This window comes from Oncorhynchus masou, chromosome 24 (genome assembly GCF_036934945.1).
Source record: "Oncorhynchus masou masou isolate Uvic2021 chromosome 24, UVic_Omas_1.1, whole genome shotgun sequence".
In the NCBI taxonomy this organism is placed as follows: domain Eukaryota; kingdom Metazoa; phylum Chordata; class Actinopteri; order Salmoniformes; family Salmonidae; genus Oncorhynchus; species Oncorhynchus masou.
This window is the reverse complement of record NC_088235.1, coordinates 92,073,076-92,098,463: the sequence shown is the minus strand read 5'-3', so window position 1 is coordinate 92,098,463 and position 25,388 is coordinate 92,073,076. Positions and strand designations below refer to the sequence as shown.

Sequence of the window (25,388 nt, the reverse complement as noted above, 5' to 3'; positions counted from 1 at the left end):
TGCTACTTTGCCAAGATAATCCATTCACCTGACAGGTGTGACATATCAAGAAGTTGATTTAACAGCATGACATTAAACTTCTAATGATTATACACCTGTATTGCTTGCTGTTTGGGGTTTTAGGCTGGGTTTCTGTACAGCACTTTGAGATATCAGCTGATATATACATTTGATTTGATTACATGGTGCACCTTGTGCTGGAGACAATAAAAGGCAATGTCATTTTAGAGAATTTGACAGTAAAAGGCAATGTCATTTAAGAGAATTTGACAGTACATCCAACCGGCCTCACAACCGCAGGCCACGTGTAACCACACCATCCCAGGTCCTCCACATCCAGCTTCTTAACCTGCAGGATTGTCTGAGACCAGCCACCCATACAGCTGATGAAACTGAGGAGTATTTCTGTCTGTAATAAAGCCATTTTGTGGTGAAAAACTCATTCTGATTGGCTGCGCCTGGTTTCCCAGTGGGTGGGCCTGGCTTCCAAGTGGGAGGGTCTATGCCCTCCTAGACCCACCCATGGCTGTGCCCCTGCCCAGTCATGTAAAATCCAAAGATTTAGGGCCTAATACATTTATTTCAATTGACTGATTTCTTTATATGACTGTAACTCAGTAAAATCATTGAAATTGTTGTATGTTGTGTTTATATTTTTGTTCAATATATACAGTGAGGGAAAAAAGTATTTGATCCCCTGCTGATTTTGTACATTTGCACACTGACAAAGAAATTATCAGTCTATAATTTTAATAGTAGGTTTATTTAAACAGTGAGAGACAGAATAACAAAAAAAAATCAAGAATAACCAGTGTTAAAAATGTTATAAATTGATTTGCATTTTAATGAGGGAAATAAGTATTTGACCCCCTCTCAATCAGAAAGTTTTCTGGCTTCCAGGTGTTTTTATTAAAGTAACGAGTTGAGATTAGGAGCACACTCTTAAAGGGAGTGCTCCTAATTTCCATTTGTTACCTGTATAAAAGACACCTGTCCACAGAAGCAATAAATCAATCAGATTCCAAACTCTCAACCATGGCCAAGACCAAAGAGCTCTCCAAGGATGTCAGGGACAAGATTGTAGACCTACACAAGGCTGGAATGGGCTACAAGATCATCGCCAAGCAGCTTGGTGAGAAGGTGACAACAGTTGATGCGATTATTCGCAAATGGAAGAAACACAAAAGAACTGTCAATCTCCCTCGGCCCGGGGCTCCATGCAAGATCTCACCTCGTGGAGTTGCAATGATCATGAGAACTGTGAGGAATCAGCCCAGAACTACATGGGAGGATCTTGTCAATGATCTCAAGGCAGCTGCGACCATAGTCACCAAGAAAACAATTGGTAACACACTACATCATGAAGGACTGAAATCCTGCAGTGCCCGCAAAGTCATATACATGCCCGTCTGAAGTTTGCCAATGAACATCTGAATGATTCAGAGGACAACTGGGTGAAAGTGTTGTGGTCAGATGAGACCAAAATGGAGCTCTTTGGCTTCAACTCAACTCGCCATGTTTGATGGAGGAGGAATGCTGCCTATGACCCCAAGAACACCATCCCCACCGTCAAACATGGAGGTGGAAACATTATGCTTTGGGGGTGGTTTTCTGCTAAGGGGACAGGACAACTTCACCGCATCAAAGGGACGATGGATAGGGCCATGTACCGTCAAATCTTGGGTGAGAACCTCTTTCCCTTAGCCAGGGCATTGAAAATGGGTCGTGGATGGGTATTCCAGCATGACAATGACCCAAAACACACGGCCAAGGCAACAAAGGAGTGGCTCAAGAAGAAGCACATTAAGGTCCTGGAGTGGCCTAGCCAGTCTCCAGACCTTAATCCAATAGAAAATCTGTGGAGGGAGCTGAAGGTTTGAGTTGCCAAACGTCAGCCTCGAAACCTTAATGACTTGGACAAAATCCCTCCTGAGATGTGTGCAAATCTGGTGGCCAACTACAAGAAACGTCTGACCTCTGTGATTGCCAACAAGGGTTTTGCCACCAAGTACTAAGTCATGTTTTGCAGAGGGGTCAAATACTTATTGCTCTCATTAAAATGCAAATCCAACATTTTTGACATGCGTTTTTCTGGATTTTGTTGTTCAAATAAACCTACCATTAAAATTATAGACCGATAATTTCTTTGTCAGTGGGCAAACGTACAAAATCAGCAGGGGATTAAATACTTTTTTCCCTCACTGTATACAGAGTCAGACATTTCTAGTACCATATTTACAATGTGCAGGGATACTGGAATGATAGGGGTAAGGTTACTAGGCATTAGGATATAAATAGAGTAGCAGCAGTGTATATGATGATTCATATGTGAGTGGGTGTGCGTGTGTGTAGAGTCAGTATAAATGTATGTGCATATTATTATTTTGTTACTAGGCAAGTCAGTTAAGAACAAATTCTTATTTTCAATGACGGCCGAGGAACAGTGGGTTAACTGCCTGTTCAGGGGCAAAATGACAGACATGCCCGAGATTTGTCAGCTCAGGGATTTGTCAGCTTGGGGATTTGAACTTGCAACCTTCCGGTCACTAGTCCAACACTCTAACCACCAGGCTACCCTGCCTCCCCATTATGTGAGTGTGTGCAAATGATGGAGTGTTTGTGTGTGTGTTAAGGAGTACCAGTGTGCGTGAGTGTGTAGGGCCCTGTGAGTGTGCATAGAGACAGTGCAACATTTTTTTAATAAAATAAAATACATGGATCAACTCAGATAGTCCTTGTAGCCATTTTGTTAGCTATTTAGCAGTCTTATGGTTTGTGGATAGAAGCTGTTCAGGAGCCTGTTGGTGCCATACTTGATGGACCGGTACCGCTTGCAGTGTGAAAGCAGAGAGAACAGTCTATGGCTGCAACTCCCGTATGGATTCAGGAGAGGTGAAAGTTGAGAGCCATGCTTCCTCCGAAACACGACTCTGTCAAGCCGCACAGCTCCTTGACACACTGCTCACTTAACCCAGAAGCCAGCCACACCATTGTTTTGGAGGAAATACCATACTGGCAACCGAAGTCAGCTTCAGGCACCTGGCCCGCCACAAGGAGTCGGTAGAGCGTGATGGGACAAGAACATCCCGACCGGCCAAATCTTCCCCTAACCCGGACAACTGTGCACCACCTCATGGGTCTCCCAGTCACAGCCGGCTGTGACACAGCCTGGGTTCGAACCTGGGTCAGTAGTGATGTCTCAAGCACTGCGACGCAGTACCCTAGACCGCTGTGCCTGGAGTCTTGAATGATTTTCCAGGCCTTCCTTTCACCCGGCATGATATAGAGGTCCTGGATGAGTAGAGCTCAAGGGTTGTCATGAGATTGTGTTATATTTAACCATGTAACTCGGCATCTTGTACAAGGATGGGTAGGGGGCAGTAATTTCCCCTCCGGATGAAAAGCATTCCCAAAGTAAACTACCTGTTACTCAGGCCCAGAAGCTAGGATATGCATATAGATTGGTAGATTTGGATGGAAAACACTCTAAAGTTTCTAAAACTGTTTAAATAAAGTCTGTGAGTATAACAGAATAGATATAGCAGGCGAAACCCCGAGGACAAACCATCCAGGGAAAAAATGTTGAGGTCATAGGATTTTCCATTTGTTTTCTATGGGATACCCTTACTATTAGGAACCTGGTTGCAGTTCTATGGCTTCCACTAGATGTCAACAGTCTTTAGAAATTATTCTATGTTTTTCTTTTGAGAAATGAATAAGTAGTGCTATTCATGATAAGTGTCACTCCAGGGGTACTCTATTGTTTTGATGTGCGTGAACTGTTTTTTTTTTTGATGTGCGTGACCTGGCTTCATGTTTTTTTTTAATCCGATATTGGAAACAGTTTATTCCATCTTAAATTGTATCGATTATTTACGTTTTAGGGTACCTGAGGTTGGATTAGGAACGTTTTTGAAATGTTTGGACCAAGTTTACAGGTAACTTATTAGATACTTTGTAGGCAAGTTGGGCGAGTTGAAACCGGTGTATTTCTGAATCAAATAAATTGAATTTTTTAGGACATAAAGAAGGACATTATCGAACAAAAGGACCATTTGTGATGTTTCCGAGACATTTCGGTGTGCCAACAGAAGAAGATCTTCAAAGATAAGGCATGAATTATATCGCTATTTCTGACTTTTGTGGCGCACCTGCCTGGTTGAAATATGATTTTCATGTGTTTGTATGCGGGGCGCTGTCCTCAGATAATCGCATTGTTTGCTTTTGCCATAAAGCCTTTTTGAAATCTGACACAGCGGCTGGATTAACAAGAAGTTAAGCGTTATTTTGATGTATAACATATATTTTCAAGAATGTTAATATTTGAATTTGGTATTTTTGAATTTCACGCTCTGCAACGCTACTGTCCCACCTGCCCATATAAATAGAAATAATAATAAATCATTATTTAAATATTTGGAGAAATGGTACAAAGCAGAGACAGTTTGAGATGGTGGTGGTGGTAGGGAGGGGGTAGGGTGTGTATCTGTGTGACATTTTTAAAATTAATACAAAAAGATGATGATAAGCAATTAGTTGAGCATAGAATCTGATTTAAAAAATACTTACACAATATGAAAGCAAGTGTAATTACCATTGGTGCCTGTGGCCTTAGCAGGTGATTTAAGATTTTGTTGATTATATTCATCTCCACTTCACATTCTGTAGTGTGCTCTGTCAGATATAATAGAGGACTTTTAACTCCTCTCCTCGTTTATATAGAAACTGTTGCTTCTCAAACAAAATGTTCTGTAAGGGTTTGTTTGTGGTCCAAAACTCTCTGTTCAATGTTCAGAATTACATTTGTGTGGTCAGTTTTTGACCTGACTGAGGGTTGAAAAACATGCATGCTACTTTTGCTGCTCTGCTGACCATTATTGTTATAATAATATAATTACTCATTATGTAAAGTGAGACCAAGGTAAAGGATATTAGTTTGACCATGATTTCAAGAGCATGGATTTCTCTATCATGGAGTCACGAATGACCTAGATGGAAAACCTTAGAGCTAAAATAATATTTAGGGTATAGTACACACTCTTGTTAGTAGGATGAACTAGCAAATTGTGATCAGTGGGTAAAGTATGAACCACAGAACTAGAATGTGTGATTTCATTTATATGACATGAACTAGTGTGGATATCTTATTAGAGTGACAATATTCAATCATATTCTATGATAGTGTCAACCGGTCTTCGCTTCGCTCTATTGAGATTCCTCACCAGACAAATGGATCTTGATAACTGCCTGCTCTTCTCAGAGACACAATGAGCGCTATATTATCATTGTTGCACATCAGTATTTACTGCTTCCAGAGGGGCTTTTCCACAGCTCACTAAAGATGGAAAAACACAGGATAATTGTAGACACTCACAGGACACTGGTATATGAGTTGTGTACAGCTGTTTTCTAATCATACATTTCCCCAAGAAATGCAATATTGTCAGTGACTTGCCATATTAATAAGGTTAATCTTATTTATTTATAGGAAGACAACCCCTGTCTGTGTGTGATTTTTCTGGGCAGTTTGTAAACAATAGGACAGGAAAAATGATTTGAGAATGGAATAATCTCCATCCAAAATCATCCTAAATAAATAAAATCATAGACTGAATAAGAGGACATTTTGTCTTTGAATTGAAAAACCTTTATAGATATGATGTATGCTAGGCTTATATAAGCAACATGTCTGGATAGGAAATATATTCATTCACTTCATGACACTTTCTCTACAGGCAGTACTGAGGAAAACAGTACTGAGGAAAACAGTGCTATGATCAGAGAAGTTGAGGTGAGCATGGCTAAATGTAATTTCTCCAGTGATACGTCACAGAGAAAGTAACATTCCCACAATACCTCTGGTCCCGTCTCAAACAAGCCAATGAGAGCTGGGCATACAAATGCCAATCTAGACTTCATACCCATCTCCAAACTCAGACTGCAGCGTGATCTAGAACACGCAAAAGGTTGTGACATTTCACCACATTTCAGCCCTAGGCATCTGTTTCATTGAAGAACAAGAGGATTTAGCAGTCAGGTTTGGAAGGAAACAAAAACTGTACATATCACAACCACATACAGTGTAAAGAAGGCTATGCTCATCGTACCCAATTTGTGCTGCTGTGTGGTACTGTATGTTTATTGGGGAATGTAGTTAAGACTCTTGAGAAGTGAGATCTCCCTGAGTACTAATGAGTCCCAAAAGCTGCATCTTGTTCTCAAATCCTTGCTTCCTCCATACTTGTTTCCTCCAATTCCTCACCCCTTTCAAAGCGCATTGGACAAGAGGATCAAAGGCTCCTCCCCTGGAACTAGTACTGTCTTCAGATACAGCCATTAATACTAATCAGGAAAATGACATTCACAATGACCTCCACAGATGAACCCATTTTACAGTAATCAAGCAAGGAGGAGGGAGTTTGAGTTAGAGAGAGACAGATACAGATTAGCGTAGGAAGTGCAGAAGGGTGTGGATGAGTCAAGTGTAAACAGGAAATAGTACTGGTTCATTACTGCACTCCTCCACGCCTTTGAGCAAAGGGTCGGTCTCAGCTTAATATGGTAAAAGATAATGTAACAGCTGGACCCAAAAAGAGGAGACATTTTTGGATGGATGCTCTAATAATCTAATGGCACATCCAAGTATTAGTGTAATACACTCAGGTGGGCCGTTGCTATCATTTTGATTCACGTTCTATAGATATGACTTCTGGGCTTGAGCGCTGAATGATTGCGGAATTATATTTTGTTTTGAGTGCTTCTACATGCCAGTGGGAAAGGTAGATCTTTAGGATTCATTGGTTGAAAATAAATAAATAAATCCTAATCATATTTGTCCTTGATTTTCTTTAACTGCCTCTTATTCAACTTCCTCAATATCTCCATCCTCTTCCTCATCAGTTATAAATGCAAATCTGTATTCCATTTGAACAACTATATCATCAACGTGACCAATTACAGCTCAAGCAATAACCCCCTTGTAAGGGATCTTCTCATATTTATTCATTCATCTGATATTTGCGGTATATTTCCCAATGGCGCTGAACATATTGTGTGTATCAGATATTGTTCCCACATGTGCATCAGTTACTGTATAACTGGAGTGAAACAGTGAAAACACACACATAAAGGTTAGAGAATCATCCAACACATTTTTGTATTAGTCACCTGAGATGTTTATGAAATAAAGCTAATATGGATAGCATTGATGAGTTGTGGTTTAGCTTTACATATGACACGCATATGCATTAGGTTTCTCTAGCCTACTATGACCCCAACATCCAGAAGAGATCCTACTACTGTAACTCGTAACATGTCATATGTTTTGCAAATTCGTAACATATTGTACATTTAGAAAATGTATAACATAAAATACAAATTGTAATTCGTAACATATCAAAGGAAATGGGTGATGGACATCCACAAATTAATACATACCATATGAAATGTAACATATACCGAATGGAGTGTCTTGGATTTGCATATAGAATACGGAATGCTCTGAGACCAGGTTGAAGAAGGAAACAGAAAAGGAATTCACTCAATAACCAGGTTTCCAGTAAAGTACATGTCAGAAAAGAAATGTCATGACAGGCCTGATGGAAACAGAACATTTATTGGTAAACTTTCCAAATGTCAGCACAAAACAAAATACGCAAGACAAGGTGGGATCTTTTTGTGTCTGTAAAATAAATTATGTGAGAAATGTCAGTGGAAGCACTATTTTTTTTTGCCCCATTTTTCTCCTAATTTTCATCATATTCTATTGCTAATTATGATATTTTCTCATCACTGCAACTCCTCAACGGGCTCAGGTGAGGCGAAGGTCAAGACATGTGTCCTCAGAAACATGACCCGCCAAGCTGTGCTGCTTCTTAACACACTGCTCGCTTAACCCGGAAGCACCAATGTGCCAGAGTAAACACATTTGACTGACAATCAAAGCCAGTTTGCAGGTGCCGGCCCGCCACAAGGAGTCGCTAGAGTATGATGAGCCAAGGGAAGCCTCCCCTAACCCAATTGGGTCACGGCTGGTTGTGACACAGCCTGGGATCGAACCCCAGCCTGTAGTGCAACGCAGTGCCTTAGATCACTGCGCCACTGATATAATAACCATCCTATCAATGCGATGTCATGCGATGACACGTTGTGTGGTCCTCCCACACAACGTTAGGCTACAGATGAAATAAGTTAGGATGAACTTCACAGGGTGGTGAAAGTGCAAGGTAATGCGCTTGCTGCTCCTTTCCAATAAATATTGAGGGTCTTATTCTGGTGACATACGATACTGCCGGACAGGGCCAAACAGGCAGGATATTGCCAAGGCACGGCCCCAACACCACTAGAGGGATATCTCCAGCCACCAACTTACCATCCTGAGACAAGGCTGAGTATAGCCCACGATGATCTCCCCCACGGGGGGGTGGCTCCAACCCGGACAGGAAGATCACATCAGTGACTCAACCCACTCAAGTGACGCACACCTCCTTGGGATGGCACGGAAGAGCACCAGTAAGCCAGTGACTCAGCCCCTGTAATAGGGTTTAAGGCAGAGAATCCCAGTGGAGAGAGGGGAACCGGCCAGACCGAGACAGCAAGGGCGGTTCGTTGTTCCAGTGCCTTTCCGTTCACCTTCACACTCCTGGGCCAGACTACACTCAATCATAGGACCCACTGAAGAGATGAGTCTTCAATAAAGACTTAAAGGTTGAGACCGAGTCTGCGTCTCTCACATGGATAAGCAGACCATTCCATAAAAATTTAGCTCTATAGAAAGCCCTGCCTCCAGCTGTTTGCTTAGAAATTCTAGTGACAATTAGGAGGCCTGCGTCTTGTGACTGTAGCGTACGTGTAGGTATGTACGGCAGGACCAAATTGGAAAGATAGGTAGGAGCAGGCCCATGTAATGCTTTGTAGGTTAGCAGTAAAACCTTGAAATCATCCCTTGCCTTAACAGGAAGCCAGTGTAGAGAGGCTAGCACTGGAGTAATATGATCAAATCGATGAGTTTATCAACACACCATATAAGAGCAGGGAAAATTATACAAGAGAAGGGACTCCCATTTACAGTATTTGAAAACTCCTGAAGAAGGGATCTAATTCTGCACTAGACACGATTTGAGACGCCATCATAGTGTTTAGGAGCTTTAGAGAGGAAACGACACCAAAAGAGAAGGGATCTAATTCTGCTCTACACAGGGCTCGAACACCATAATAGTGTTTCCAAGAGTTGATTATGTGATGTTACAACACACCATGTCATGTTTCAGAACACCTCCGGATTAATGTTTCAGTACACCTTAAATCTGTCCCAATACCCTCACAACCATGTTTCAATACTCTAGCCAAGTTAAGGTTTTTGCTCCTTTAAGGTGATGGCAGCTCAGTTGCTACTAGATTTAGTGTTACAAAGCACTTAATTTTAACAGTGTAGTATACTATTCAGTTGAAGCAATATTCAACACAGCAGGCGTAGAATATGGGTTAACTGATGTTGACATGATGGACCGTTGGCCATTTAGTACAGATAGTAATGACAAACTTGATTACAGTTTTATAGATATCAATTGAAGAATACAGATGCACATTGCCGTGTTCTTATTGTGTGAACTTACTGAGAAAAGGCTGGCTTTGAGAGAACTGGGGTCACACTACTGCTACTTAAATAGTATATTTGAGAAGATGGAAACAGAGAACTGACGGGTTGAATAAAATGGTTGACTGGCTCAGCATCTATGTGGTTGCTGAACCAATCTGTGATGGTGTTAATTAGTTATGTACAACTTTGATAAATAGTGAAGTTTAACAGATGTTTAATCGTTCTAATGGGTTTACTGTGCAACAGTATTTTTTTATTCTGAAACAGGGTACACATAACAGTTGCTCTGGACATAAATTAAAAAGTCTCAGATGACAATGACAACCTGAGCTTGGTATGAAGTAATGTGTGCTTTGTTTCTATATAATTCATTGTCTGATTATGTCATAAGGCTCTCTCATAAGGCTTTTGTTTGTATAAAGTTGTCTTATAAAGGTCAACCATAACTTCTCACAGTAGTCTACAATACATTGCTCTGTCCTGGTGACCCTTGGGTGGTGGTGCGTGAGAGCTAATGTGTATTAGTTTATCCACATCAAGTTTGATATTCTTCTGCCTGCCTTCTTACTGTTCTATTTTGGGGTGAAGTTCGATTCGCTGACCCGCTGTGCAGGCTGGGGCCCTCAAATCTTCTATTCCAGACTACATTGTTTGAAAGACTGTAAAATGGCCCTTCCAGTTCTTATATGAGTGGGGTGGAAAAACAGCAGTCACATACAAGGCAGTCGTGGTGTTTCATAGGACCTCTTGACATAAAGGCACTCGCCTGATTATGCAATTTCCTGCCTCCATGATACCCTTAATGGATGAGTGCTGCCTCACTGGAGGATCTTCCACATACCAGAAAGACACTTTTTTCTCTTCTCCAACAGAGTTGATGAATTCCAATGAATCACTATCAAATTTGCAAACTTTAAGTTGTTTTTTAAAACATATAAGCTGAATATTTATTTTAACAGTAGGTCTAAATAGCCTACTGTTCAATTACCACAGTCTAAAATAGTAAAGTTTTATAAATTTGATATTTTAATTATTTATTCTATTCAACCAGGAAGGGCTCATTGAGATTAAAATCTATTTTTCAAGAGTGCCCTGGCCAAGATAGGCAGCACCAAGTCATTACAAAAAAATTACAGACAGACATGAAAAACCACAAGTAATCTAGTAAAAACCATTGAATTCACAAGAGTATAAAACAGCGAAATAAAAACATTGACAGGTCAGGGAATCAGTCTCAAAATCCTTCATCAGCGATTTAAAAACATCAATCGGGACAAGTTTTTCCAGTTTAAAAGTATTTTGTAAGGTGTTCCAAGACGATGGCGCAGAGTACATAAAAGCCCTTTTACCAAATTCAGTTCGGACATTTGGAACAGTTAGCAGGATAAAGTCCAGCGAACGAAGAGAGTACCCACCACATTTCTGAACAATAAAAATGCACAAATAAAAAGGTAGTAAACCCAAAATGGCTTTGTAAATAAAAGTATACCAGTGACTGAGCCTACGAGTGACTAGAGAAGGCAGGCCAACCCTGGTATACAAAGTGCAGTGGTGCATAAGGGTTTCGCAGTTTAAAATAAATCTCAAAGTGCCATGGTAAACAGTGTCAATTGATCTCAAACACTGAGCGGAAGCATTCATATATAAAATATCCCCATAGTCTAGTAAAGGCATAAATGTAGCTGATACTAGCCTCTTTCTGGCTTCAAAAGAAAAACCGTCCTTATTCCTAAAATAAAATTCCAATTTCAGTTTCAATTTTTTTGTAAGTTGTTGAATATGGAGTTTAAAAGAGAGGCCGTCATCAATTAAAATTCCAAGATATTTATATGAGGTTACAACCTCAATCTCCTTGCCCTGACAGGTAGTAATAGGTGAAAGGTTCAGAGGTCTATTTCTTGCATTAGAAAACACCATTAGTTTAGTTGTCAGTATTGAGGATAAGCTTCAATTGACACAAGGTATGTTGAACAGTATAAAAAGCAGTTTGCATGTTCTGGAAAGCTTCTGTAAGAGACGAGGCACAACAGTAAATAACAGTATCATCAGCATAAAAATGAAGTTGTGCATTTTGGACATTTTTGTCTAAATCATTTATATAAATAGTGAATAAGAGAGGACCAAGTACAGAGCCTTGGGGCACACCATTCAAGACAGACAATTTAACAGACATAAGCCCATCAAATTGAGTGCACTGAGTTCTATCAGACAGATAGTTAGCAAACCATGCAACTGCATGCTCCGAAAGACCTACACTCGACAATCTCTGCCTTAGTATAGCGTGACAACTGTATCAAAAGCCTTAGAGGGATCAATAAAAAGTGAGACACAGTGCTCTTTTTTGTCAATGGCTTCAGTGATATCATTTAAAACCTTCATGGCTGTTGTAATTGTGCTATGCTTCTTCCCAAAGCCCAATTGGTACATTGATAAAACAGAGTTAGTAAATAAAAACTATTTTAGCTGTTCACTTACAAGGGTTTCAAGTATTTTCACCAGGGGTGACAGCTTTGAGATTGACCTATAATTATTTAAAAGAGTTGGATCTCCCCCTTTTAAAAGTGTTAGGACAAATGCTAATTTCCAGATCTTTGGAATTTCATTACATTCCTGGGTTAGATTGAACAGAGATGTAAGTGGTTCAGCTATGAAATCAGCTGCCAGATTAAAAAAGCAGGGATCCAAAAGATCAGGACCTGCAGGCTTTCTCTGATCTAAGGATTTCAGGGCTTTATGTACCACCTGTACTGAGAATGGCAAAAAGCTAAATGTTTGACCAGCTCTCACTGGTTCATCCACACAGGGTTGTACAGAGACAGAGGACACTGAATCAACCAGCCTACCAGATGATACAAAGTGCTCATTGAAACAATTCAGCATTTCAGTTGTCATATATAGCAACAGAGTCCTTCAAAACACATGACGGTAATTAATTAACATTACTGTTACCAGACATAGACTTAATAGCCTTCCAAAACTTTCTAGGGTCACTCAGGTTATCAGTGGTAACAGACATAAAATATTCAGACTTGGCTTTTCTGAGAAGAAAAGAACACTTGTTTCGTAACTGCCTAAAAATAAGCCAATCAGCATCAGAACATGATTTCCTTGCTTTAGCCCAGGCTAGATTACGGTCGTGAATAATACAAGACAGCTCAGAAGAAAACCATGGATTATCCCGCCCTTTAACCCTGAACCTGCGGAATGGGGCATGTTTGTTTATTATTTGGGAAAAACCATCATGAAAGAATTTCCAGGCAGTTTCCACATCAGGGATAAGCTCAATCTTGCTCCAGTCAAAATAAAACAAATCATGAAAGAAAGCCTGCTCATTAAAACACTTCAAATTTCTCTTACGAATAAAATGTGTGTTTGTCTTTGGAACCTTAGTATTTCTAACAGCAACAACAGCACAATGGTCACTTAAATCATTACAAAAACACCAACCGCAGAATATTTATCTGTCAATATCAAATCAATCAGGGTAGATTTATCTGGGTATTTAAGAATTGGGCGAGTGGTTGAGTTAATCAACTGGGTAAGATTCATAAAATTACATATTTTTTTTTAAATCATCAGACACCGGCTTTAACCAACACCAGTTGAGATCACCAATCAAGATCATTTCACTGTAAAGAAGTTTAGACATAAGGTGCGTCAAAGAAGAAAATGCATCACTGAGAGCAGAGGGGGGTCTATAACAGCCAATCACGGTTATAGAGAGGCCCTTTGAAACCTCAATATTCAAAGCAAGAAATTCCAACGGTTTACAAATAGTTTCAGACTTTGCCACACTTACAGGGAATTTAGATTTGACATATATAGCCTCACCCCCACCTTTCTTAATAGCCTGATCAGTGCGATAAACATTGTAACCACTTATACAAATATCCTTATCAAAAACAGACTTGCTGAGCCAGGTTTCAGAAAACACAATTACATCAGCATCAGTTGATTTAGCCCCAATCCTAACCCCATCCATTTTTGACAACAGGCTGCGTACATTTAAATAAAAAATACCAAAACCAGATCTTGATTTAAAATCAGAGGGGGTTTGGAAACATTGCATATCAGGGCCAGGGTTAGGTTGCACGTTACCTGATATCAACAAAATAATAACTAGGCACCTCCGTTTAATAACCTTGCACTTCTCTTTTTTAAGAGACCTACTGCAAGCGAATTCTACAAGTGAGTTGCTAGACAATACAAAACAGTCATTTAAAACCATTAGACTTTGGTAGTGACATAGGCATAGGCACTTGGATGAGTGGACCGAGTGAAAAAGAGCGAGTTCCTGCAGACAAAATATCGTGTTTTCATTACTTCTTGTCACTTTCTTGTTATGTCTGAACCCATTTGATTGACAATGAGGATATAAGTTCATTAAACTACAATATCCATTTCCTTTTATTGACGGTTTGGCGTTATAAAGGCCTGGATTTAGACAATACGATAAAATAATTGTAAAACAAATAATATTTTCAGATATTATGTCAAACATATGGTGTTTTATATCTTATTAGTTTATTTTTCAGGCAGAATGTTATTTCTGTTATAGCTCCACGTTCCCTCCTAGCCTTACTCATCAATTAGATAGGCCCTAGTGTATGCACGCGTGGAATTAATGACGCAGTGTAGTGTCATTGATGTAGAGAGGGGGTGACCTCGTGCTTTAAAATTGTTCCCGTGAAAGATTAGAAATCACAGATCGGCTAGAACATAAACCAAGAGCAACCAGAGAACGGTAATGATGAAGACCTCTCAGTGCCAAACCAGAGTCTCTCAGAACGGCAGCGCGAGCTCCTTGAGCGTTCTCAGCACCAGCGCAATGAACACGCTCAGCAGCACGAGCCTCACGCTTCTTGTTCTCCTCATCTCAGCGATCCCAGTCTGCAAAAGTAAGTAAATATACATATTTTGACCATGCTTTGGGTATAGAATATGGACAGACGTATGCATTGCTGTAGGTCCAATTCAAGATGTAAAAACGTGAAACTTTAGGCCATGGAACATGTTTGCGGATCCCTGATGTAGCCTAATTGAATAGTTTAGGAAAAATCTAGTTGTTCAAAACCATTCAACATAAATTGGTAATCAACACGCTAATTTAAATCATTCAGTTCAAGTCTATTTGCATTTACATTTTTTTAAACAAAAAAACAATATTTTGAAGATTGAAAGGAACTTGTTTACCTTACAAAATAAAACGTTATAGGTTTAAAGTGCAATGAGTTTACTTCTTAAAACTGTAGACCAAAAGGTACAGTATATTTGAATTGTTTACAATATGAATTTACCCATAAATGTTAACTCAAGATTCTTACAAGTCAATCATATTGTGCGTAATTACGCATTCTTGTGAATTTGCGCAACGGAGAGAAGGTTTGAGAAATATTTGACATACTTCAGCACTTTCAATTTGTAAGTTTATTTTATGAAGAGGCCCTGGTGTCTTGTTGGTTTATAACCTATTATCCAAGACTGTATTTTCGTTATGGGATTTTCTGACTGGAATTATATTTAATCTGTGCAGCATAGAGAACTGGTGTAGCCTAAGCATATAGAAGCTGCACCCACCAGTAGGCCTAATGCGACTTCATCCTGTTGTTCTAGTACGTAATTATACTTTTACTCGAATGCCTCCACATAACCATATACATAACATACATCAGTTGGAGAGGAACTCCTAATGTTTTGGTAATATTCTGTAAAATTTGGATTTGTGTGTACTGTTAGGTTCTAAAGCAAAACATTTCACTCAAACAGAAGGGGAACTAACAAAGAGTCACTGACCAACAACCAAAATGAAACATGTGGGGTTTTAGGAGGGATTCTGAAAGACATCCACCATCAGCGCCCACTGAATTTGCAAACAAAAGAAAAACCCACACCAAACTTAATAAAGACAGGAAGCAAACAAAAGAAAAACCCACACCAAACTTAATAAAGACAGGAAGCAAACAAATTCAAATAAAGGATTGTTTGTATAGAACACAAAAAAGGGAGTGCCAACTAAAGGTGTTAACCCTCCGCATCCATCAAAACAACTGGAGCACTGGGCCAGCCACTCTTTAATAGTACCTGGGCTAGCACAGGTGAAACACCTTCCCACTAACAAGATGGTAACCAGTACAGGTTCTAACACATACTGACTAATGAGGTGACACCAATCGGTGAGCCCTACGTGCTAATGTGCAACCTCAAAACATAAATGGAAAAACCTAAACCTGTAACAGTACTTACTGCATTGGTAATTTCACCCTCTCATGCATGGCTCTCTTCTCCCTCTCTAACTCCTTTCTTTGTTCTATGACTGACAGCTTGAATCTACTACAATTACCCCCCAGCCATGCATGGAGCAGAGGCATGTCAGCCTAATCTGATGCAGGCAAACCGTGGCATTGACAAACAGGCAAAATCTTAATGACTCCTAACAGTGGCTTGGATTTGGCTCCAAACAGCAATAATATCACAAATAATTGAAACATAAATAGATTTACAATGGCAACTGTGTCAATCCCTCTTCAGTGACGTGAGAAATTATATTTGTTAAGGGTTATTTTCTGTGACATTGAGCTATTTGATGCGGCTTTGACTGATCAATCAATCAAATGTATTTATTTATAAAGCCCCTTTTACATCTGCCGATGTTACAAAGTGCTATACAGAAACCCAGTCTAAAACCCCAAACAGCAGGCAATGCAGATGTAGAAGCACAGCCTCAATTTGTTGGTCACTATGAATTTTTGAATATGAACAGATATGATTACAGCATAACATACTCTTAAAAAGTTATCTAAAACCTCAAAGGGTTCTTTGGCTGTCCACGTAGGGGAACCCTTTGAAGTAACCTTTTTATAGAGGGTTCTATCTGAAACCAAAAAGGGTTCTATGGGGATGACCAAAGAATCTTTTTTGGAACCCTTTTTTTCTAAGAGTGTAGGAAAGCTTTAATGCACTCTCCAAGTCCCCATCCTTATGTTATGTTGTTAAAATGCATTAATTGATGTCCTTGATGCACTGGAAGTGGATTGTTATGGCTGTGTAATCACAATCTGCAAACTCCTACCACCTTACTGCTACAGCATCAATATGATGATAGAGATGTAATGATTCTTGTGTCTGTCTGTTTCAATGGAAGGTGTTCCAATACAACAGCAGAAAGCAAATATATACCAGGACCAGCTTCTCAACCAGGTAGGACACAGAACCACAGCACATCTCTTTCTCTCTATCTCTTTCACTCTCTGTGTTAATACATTTTTCCATACTAAGACTGTGAGGTGTTGCTTTCCTTTGAAACAAAGAGATGTGTATTTTTCACTCCCCCTCTCATAACAGCACTCACCTGTCTTGTCTCCCATAGCTTGAAGATGTGTGCTCATCCTACTTTGCTGCAGACCCGCCATTTCGGGTGAGTAAGACTAGAATTATGAAATGATCAAAGGAAGTCAAATAAAGGTACAAAAAAAGCACTGAAGGGAAAGATGCATGTTCAATGTTTTCTCACTTTCGTATATTTTCAAGTTCAGGATCAATTCCAATTATGATCAAATTGAACTAGTCACTTACAGGCTTGAAATGAAAATGTCTGTATAACTGTATCAGATTGTCTCTCACACCTCCTCCCCCTTGCTCTCTGGTTGCTACTCTAGACACCTGATGTTTTGGGAGAACTCTGTGTGTTAATCCTTGTACAGACGTCTAAGGTATTCCACCCTTCATGTTCCAGCATTGTAGCTCAAACAATAATCATATCACATGTACACACATAGTGGTTTATTCTGTTCTGTGAGCACAGCACAGTTGCACATACACTGAGTGTACAACACATTAAGAACACCTCCTACTATTGAGATTCCCTCAAAACAGCCTCAACTTGTCGGAGCATGGACTCTACAAGTTGTCGAAAGCGTTCCACAGGGATGCAGGCCCATGTTGCTCCAATGCTTCCCACAGTTGTGTCAAGTTGGCTGTATGTTCACCCTCTGAACGGCACATACACAATCCATGTCTCAATTCTCTCAAGGCTAAATCATCATTTTTTAACCTGTCTCCTCCCCTTCATCTACTCTGATTGAAGTGGATTTAACAAGGGACATCAGTAAGGGATCGTAGCTTTCACCTGGTCAGTCTGTCATGGAAAGAGTTTTGTACACTCAGTGTATATGCAGTGTTTAAAGGAGTAGTTCATGAATCCATGGTTCAATTTTCTTCAAACAGCCATTACAAACTTCAGCTACCTTTGTCCACCTCTATAGTGAGAAATCTATGGAAGTGATGGCGGTACATGACCATGCTTTCTTTTTAAATGGCCAAAACACATTTAAGTAACATCAAACCAAATATAGTTGATTTCAGATGATTTGGACATATTTTTTAAACATGCACACGTGCCACTATCATTTCCATAGATTTTTAAATAGCAGTGGTTAAAGTTAGCTGAAGTTTGTAATGGCTGTTTAAAGAAACTGGACCATGGATTAGTTTCTCCTGGCTCTTAGACTACCTTCAGGGTGAGGAACCATCTAACATCAAGTTGTAAAATAGTGAATTACTCCTTCAATCATTTTCAATCGTAAATTTAGTTTTGTTTTCTTGTCATTGCAGGACATGAAAGTGCGGGACAATCCTAGTAAAAGGGTAAGTGTGACATTGTCGGTTTTATCATGTCTGCTTCATCAAGTCTTTCATCTGTCTATTGAAATATGTTCCCTTTAGTGAACGCCTATCAATGCAATCAACAATTTTATTTGTTTGTATTTGTTTGTGTGTGTGTGTGTGTGTTTGCTTGTGTATAGTTCTTATTTCATTATGCTAAGCAACAAGGTGCTGGCCTAACAGAGGGGGCGGTAAGTTGGGTTAAAGTTCACTTTGCACTGCTTGACAAGGCCCACTGAATTTTTTTTATTCTTTGTTACTTGTACTGTGCTTTTAGTATTGTATGACTTATTTACTCTAGAACATGAATTTTTATCCTGAAAAAGTGTTACGTTTTAGCTTAGTTTTTATTTCCAGAGTAACCAAAATATTATGAGGCATGAATTGCACACTCTTCTGCATATTACATTACCCAGCTCTTACCTTCTCAAAATGCATGCAGGCAGACAAACACAGACCCTATTGCTGCCCAGTCCCTCAGATTGATAACATAGTCAGTTCTCAATAGCTATCCTCCAAGGAGATAGTCCCCTACATTTCTGGTTCTTGGTATAGAGAATACCATAGTTTTCTGTGGTATAAAGAAAGTTGGAAAAACACTGCTCCACCTGTCACAGTGCTTCCCTTCTCCTTGTCTCTGTCTCTTGCTCTACATGCAAGATGCACACTTTATTGGAAACAATTTTAGGTGCGGCATGTGTCCACATCCATATATCTTTCTTGTTTGCACAAGTTACTTTGAATTCCTCATGCCTCCCTCCCTTCCGCTGTGTCATCAGTTTGACTGACGTGGGGAACATCATCAATGTAAATTAGATAAACAGAAATGACAAGGAAAGGACACATTTTCTGCCCCATCTGAATAATTCATGGAAGACTGTATTTTTAAGTGCCATCCATTTTCTTCTCAAGTCTCCAAGTTATTGTAATGGAACCAAAATGCCACCCTCTATTTCTAGTGAAGGCTTCATTTATTCATTTAGGATATAGCTTTGTTTACAGTCACTGGGCAGAGATTGGCTTTGCAAAGGTTTGTTATAGTTTATCCTCAGAGGTTGTTAGCACAGAAAAATCAAGCTGAGTTGACAAAATGTAAAATATGTCAACCAGATAACAATGAAAATATGACGTATTTCCTAGACATTGTGCATGGCCTGCATGGGGAGAGCGTGTTGTCACTATGTGCTTTGTTGATCTAAACATGAATGCAGAGTCTGCTAATGAACACAGGGTTGTACTGAGGTGTGTGTGTGGGGTGTGGATGGGGTGTCTAGTGGTAATGTGTGTGTATATGGAGTCCTCTCTACAGCTCCCACCCATTTGTCTCTGTCTCAGAGCAGTTGTTCATGGTTCTCATGTTTCTTCATGTCTGTCCGTATGTTTTGTGGATGTGTCAGTCCCCTGTGATGCATCCTCTCCTGCAGCTAGTTCCTCAACTCAATACCAGACGAGAGAGAGGAGAGGAGTTTGTGGTCCGCGTATGTACCATCTGCATGTTCCTTTTTACATATCTGCGTCATAACGTGAATTACTCTACCTACATGTACATATTACCTCGACTAACCGGTGCCCCTGTACATTGACTCTGTACCGGTACCCCCCGTATATAGCCTCGCTATTGTTATTTTACTGCTGCTCTTTAATGATTTATTTTTATTTTTATTAAATGCATTGTTGGTTAAGGGCCCGTAAGTAAACATTTCACTATAAGGTCTACAGCTGTTGTATTCGGCGCATGTGACAAATAAAACAAATGGATTCTTTGGAGAGGAAATATCACACTAATCCAGGGGTCTCCAACCTTTTCTAGCATGAGAGCTACTTTTAGAAAATGAAACATGTCACAAGCTACTAATGGTTCTGTACTGTTGCTGCTGATTTCATTGCAAAGTTTGAAAATAACAATAGATACAAATTATATACTGTACCTACTCATGCTATATTCCTGCCAGGTAAGCCTACTTTGCAGTTAACATTTAATTAACATTAACATTAACGTTAACATTTAATTGAGAAGGTTTTGGGAAAACTATCTGTCATCCCACAAGATTGTTATCACATCAACTGAGTCTTTTCTTTGAGCCGGATCATTTGGTTCAGTTCACCTAAAAGGGACCTTTGGCTCCCAAGTGGCTCTTTGTTAGGTAATGCTTAGAAATGGACCTAAAACCATTTTAAAGCCTAAAACATTACCTAACATTATGTCAGATCGTGAAATGTGAGTTCAAATAAAACATTTCCTGACCAAATTATTAGATTGCCTACAAAATAAATGAAGACAGTTACACACTGAAAAGATTTGCTTGGACTAGGATGAGGCTCTCTCCTCACTATATTGTTCCTGCACTGAGGAATTACCATCTTCAGATAATGTTTTTATAATTTATCTGAAGATAATCGATGCCTGGAGGTCAAAAAGCAGTGGTAAAAGTATGCAAATATGGGATCCAATGTTTACCAAAAAGAGGCGTTCAAAAAGAGCCAATGGTTTGCGAACGACCCATCACTACTGGCTACACACGGAGTGATAGACAAAGGTCCGCACCGCACAGATATAAAGGGGCAATATTGCTGGAAACTAATTGCCAGATAGTGTTAGGTTTGGCTTTTTAAGCCAATGGTGGCTAACCGGGTGTGGGATAATGTTAATGTTGTGTTGGTTAGACAGTAGCTGGGAGCTTGGCTGTCTGATATATGTGAGATTATTAATACACACTTGTACATGTGTGCAATAGAACATAGGCACCCACCAAATTATTATTATTTATTTAGCAAAAAAAGAAAGTCCTCTCACTGTCAACTGCGTTTATTTTCAGCAAACTTAACATGTGTAAATATTTGTACATATCAAGATTCAACAACTGAGACATAAACTGAACAAGTTCCACAGACATGTGACTAACAGAAATGGAATCATGTGTCCCTGATCAAAGGGGGGGGGTCAAAATTAAAAATAACAGTCAGTATCTGGTGTGGCCACCAGCTGCATTAAGTACTGCAGTGCATCTCCTCCTCATGGACTGCACCAGATTTGCCAGGTCTTGCTGTGAGATGTTACCCCACTCTTCCACCAAGGCAACTGCAAGTTCCCAGACATTTCACCCTCCGATCCAACAGGTCCCAGACGTGCTCAATGGGATTGAGATCCGGGCTCTTCACTGGCCATGGCAGAACACTGACATTCCTGTCTTGCAGCAAATCACGCACAGAACGAGCAGTGTTGTAGGTGGCATTGTTATGCTGGAGGGTCATGTCAGGATGAGCCTGCAGGAAGGGTACCACATGAGGGAGGAGGATGTCTTGCACAGCGTTGAGATTGTCTGTAATGACAACAAGCTCATGCTGTGACACACCGCCCCAGACCACGACAAACCCTCCACCTCCAAATCGATCCCGCTCCAGAGTACAGGTCTCGGGGGAACGCGCATTCCTTCGACAATAAACATGAATCTGACCATCACCCCTGGTGAGACAAAACCGTGACTCGTCAGTGAAGAGCACTTTTTGCCAGTCCTGTCTGGTCCAGCGACGGTGGGTTTGTGCCCATAGGCGACGTTGTTGCCGGTGATGTCTGGTGAGGACCTGCCTTACAACAGGCCTACAAGCCCTCAGTCCAGCCTTGCTCAGCCTATTGAGGACAGTCTGAGCACTGATGGAGGGATTGTGTGTTCCTGGTGTAACTCGGGCAGTTGTTGTTGCCATCCTGTACCTGTCCCGCAGGTGTGATGTTCGGATGTACCGATCCTGTGCAGGTGTTGTTACATGTGGTCTGCCACTCTGAGGATGATCAGCTGTCCATCCAGTCTCCCTGTAGTGCTGTCTTAGGTGTCTCACAGTACGTACATCGCAATGTATTGCCCTGGCCACATCTGCAGCCCTCATGCCTCCTTGTAGCATGCCTAAGGCACGTTCACGCAGGTGAGCAGGGACCCTGGGCATCTTTCTTTTGGTGTTTTTCCAGAGTCAGTAGAAAGGCCTCTTTAGGTTGGGTCGCCCAAACCTAAGTTTTCATAACTGTGACCTTAACTGCCTACCGTCTGTAAGCTGTTAGTGTTGTAAAGACTGTTCCACAGGTGCATGTTCATTAATTGTTTATGGTTCATTGAACAAGCATGGGAAACAGTTTTTAAACACTTTCCAATGAAGATCTGTGAAGTTATTTGGATTTTTACTAATTATCTTTGAAAGACAGGGTCCTGAAAAGGGCCGTTTCTTTTTTTGCTGAGTTTACAACAAAGCCACCACAATTTACAATACGTTGTTATAGTAATGATCAAATGAAAGATCTTGTAAGATCTTGCAATGACGGCCGACCCCCGGCTAAACCCTCCCCTAACCCGGACGACGCTGGGCCAATTGTGCGCCGCCCTATGGGACTCCCGAAAACGGCTGGCTGTAATACATCCCGGGATCGAACCAGGGTCTGTAGCACTGAGATGCAGTGCCGCTGCACCACTCAGGAGTCAATATAGGGCATCTGGAGGATATGCTCTTTTCACTTTGTCAATGTGTACAGGATTTGTCATTTTTTTCAGTGTGTTACCCTATTATGAGATTGTTGTGTATGTGATGTCTGTGTGTACAGTATATGCATGTGATTCATTGTGCGTATGGAGGCTACCTTTTTACACACATACTGTCACTCTGTACTCGCTCTGTCTACATTAGCTGTTCTTTTCCATGATGCAGGTAATTACGGTCTAAAATTAGTGCATCTGACAGGTGAACTTCCTTCATCCTACATGGGATTGGCGTTGACATAGTAGCTACAGCAGAACTGTGAGAGGAAAAGTGCTCAGCTTAGTGTGTGTCTGTTTACGGTGGAAAGTCAATGGGAGTGATCTCTACTCTAATGGTTTTGCCTACGAAATAATGAACTAAGTGGAAATAAGCTTCAACATCTAGCACACTGCTTTCTGTTCCAACTGAAATTGTAAGACTTTCTTTTCGTCTGGAAGCAGTTGTCGGCTGAATAAATACTGCCATACTCAAATGAGACCATACCTGAATGTAGAGCACCTGTTCATTGATATATTCTGTCCTGCTGTGCCTTCTGTTTAGGATGATCTCCAGGGACCTGAGGGAATTCAGAGCAGAGGATACTTCTTATATCGGGTATGAATACACGCATTCAGAGGACAGGAATAAACTCTGTTAAAATGTTTGTTTGATTTCATTCATCAGTAACATTTCCTTATCTTACTTACAGCCAAGAAATGGAAGAAGATCCCTAGAATTTGATTAAATGTAAGGCATGGGGTATTGAACTGAACAGCCACAACCTTCATAGAGTGGTCCAGACCTCTGCCACAACCCCTTAATGATCATTGTACAGTGATGTTGAATGTACACAATGAAATGAAAGAATCCAAATAAAATAGTCTTTGTTGGTCCAAAAGTCTTATTTGTGTTACGAGGTGTCTTGAATTAAAAGCATTGTTATATGGATATTTTTGTGGTGGCATGATTTTGCAGAAAGACAGATACTGCAAAATAAACTTGCACAAAGAGGTCCTGGCTCAACTGTAAAATTGTCAGTGAACACAAAAGTGGAGTGTGTATGTGTGTTAGCTGAAATATTCGTTACCATAGCCTACTTAGTGTGCTCAAAAAAACCACACACACAAATGTTGTCTTTCTCTGAAACATCTCCTATAATAACACAAGTTTGAGATCTCACCCAACACTATTGTGCTGCACCACATTCTGTTATGATTCAAATCCACCTTTCTAAACAGACTAGACCAGAAAGGCTGCTTATTGTCTCAATGCACTCTACAAAAACTGGTTAAATCAACGTTGTTTCCACGTCATTTAAACCCCCCAAAATACATTTTATGACATTTAATCAACATGGAAAACTGATTGGATTTCATATTTTTTTTAATCCAAGTTTGAACCTAAATCATATGACAAGCTGACATTCTTTTGTTGATTTCACATTGAATTCACGTTAGTTGACAACTCAAGCAAATGTAAATCAACTAGACTTTGAACTGACGTCTGTGCCCGGTGGGAATATACCAATGACTTTAAGACTGGCTGCATAACAAATGTTCCCGTTTGGAGTTTTGTACTAAGAATTTTGAAAATTCCCCACATACTTGTGAAACTAGCACAAGAACAATTGAAAAAAACTGTTGACTAGGCACTATATCATTTTGGTTCAGAAGTTTTTGGTTTTGAGAGGATTAATTAAGTGATAGTTAAGTTTGGGCGACCCAACCAAATTCACATAGTCTAAGAAGCGTTAGATCTGTTCCATGTGCACTATTTTTATGCTTCCCGTTCTTACATTTATTTTTGCATCTTTTACTTTCGGTTTTGAAAATACAATATTTTTAGTTAGGTAAATATATATTTTATGGTGGTTTAGATGGTACAATGATTCTCTCTACACTATACTTGCTTGTTTTGTCACAAACTGAAATTAGGCGAACTATTCGAATTTTAGCAACTATGAAATGGTGGAGCGATATCTGCATAGTGCATCTTTAATTGTATTGTTAACAAATTTCAAGAAAATAATTTCAAAAGTAAAGTCAATATTGCATTTTAAAAAGCAGATTGAATATCTATTCAAATTGAAAGAGTGATTTGGTGCAGTGAACATGTGACTGAGAATTTGGTTGTAGAGTTTTGAAACATCAGCCATTTTGATTGTCTGTTTAGTTTTTGTGCCACATCCATTACTTCTGAAAATTGCACTGAAGTGATTGAAAAAAATTGTAATTGATCCTGCATCATGATACAGATGTGTGTCAGTCTTCTGTTTTATCTGGTGCAATATTATGTCTAGCTGGCAGGTATTGTATTTTACCAGCCCTTCTCTCACCCTTTGACAGAGCATTCTGGCTGGTGACAGAACATAGGCTTTCTGTTTGGCTGAGATCTCACACTCAGAGAGTTGTCTTGGGGATGCTTGTCGTTTCACACCCCCACCCCCCCACCCAGCTCTGGCTTGCCAGGTCACCGCAGCCTGCTCATGGACTAATGTGTCACTGTCAGTCCGCTGTCTTCAGATACTTCTTTCAAATAAATACTCCCACAGTGAGAAACAAGAAAGGAAAAAGAGAGACACTGATATGAATAGTTTTTAGGTAACAGAAAACAAAGTATACATTTTTAT

The 25,388-nt window shown here is 40.0% G+C and overlaps 1 protein-coding gene across 2 annotated transcripts; it reads left to right on the top strand.

Moving 5' to 3' along the window:
* The first annotated feature begins 14,225 nt into the window (after window positions 1-14,225).
* Window positions 14,226-23,707, top strand: LOC135513024 (neuromedin-U-like). Of its 2 annotated transcripts, XM_064935660.1 has the most exons (9): window positions 14,228-14,496; window positions 16,740-16,795; window positions 16,965-17,012; window positions 17,254-17,307; window positions 18,209-18,241; window positions 18,400-18,450; window positions 19,657-19,737; window positions 23,321-23,374; window positions 23,469-23,707. In XM_064935660.1, the coding sequence occupies exons 1-9, from the start codon at window positions 14,346-14,348 to the stop codon at window positions 23,502-23,504; spliced, it is 564 nt and encodes a 187-aa protein (XP_064791732.1). In that variant the 5' UTR covers window positions 14,228-14,345; the 3' UTR covers window positions 23,505-23,707. The 2 variants fall into 2 exon arrangements, with proteins under 2 accessions (XP_064791733.1, XP_064791732.1); XM_064935661.1 differs by lacking the exon at window positions 18,400-18,450 and having other exon boundaries at window positions 14,226-14,496.
* Window positions 23,708-25,388: the final 1,681 nt, after the last annotated feature.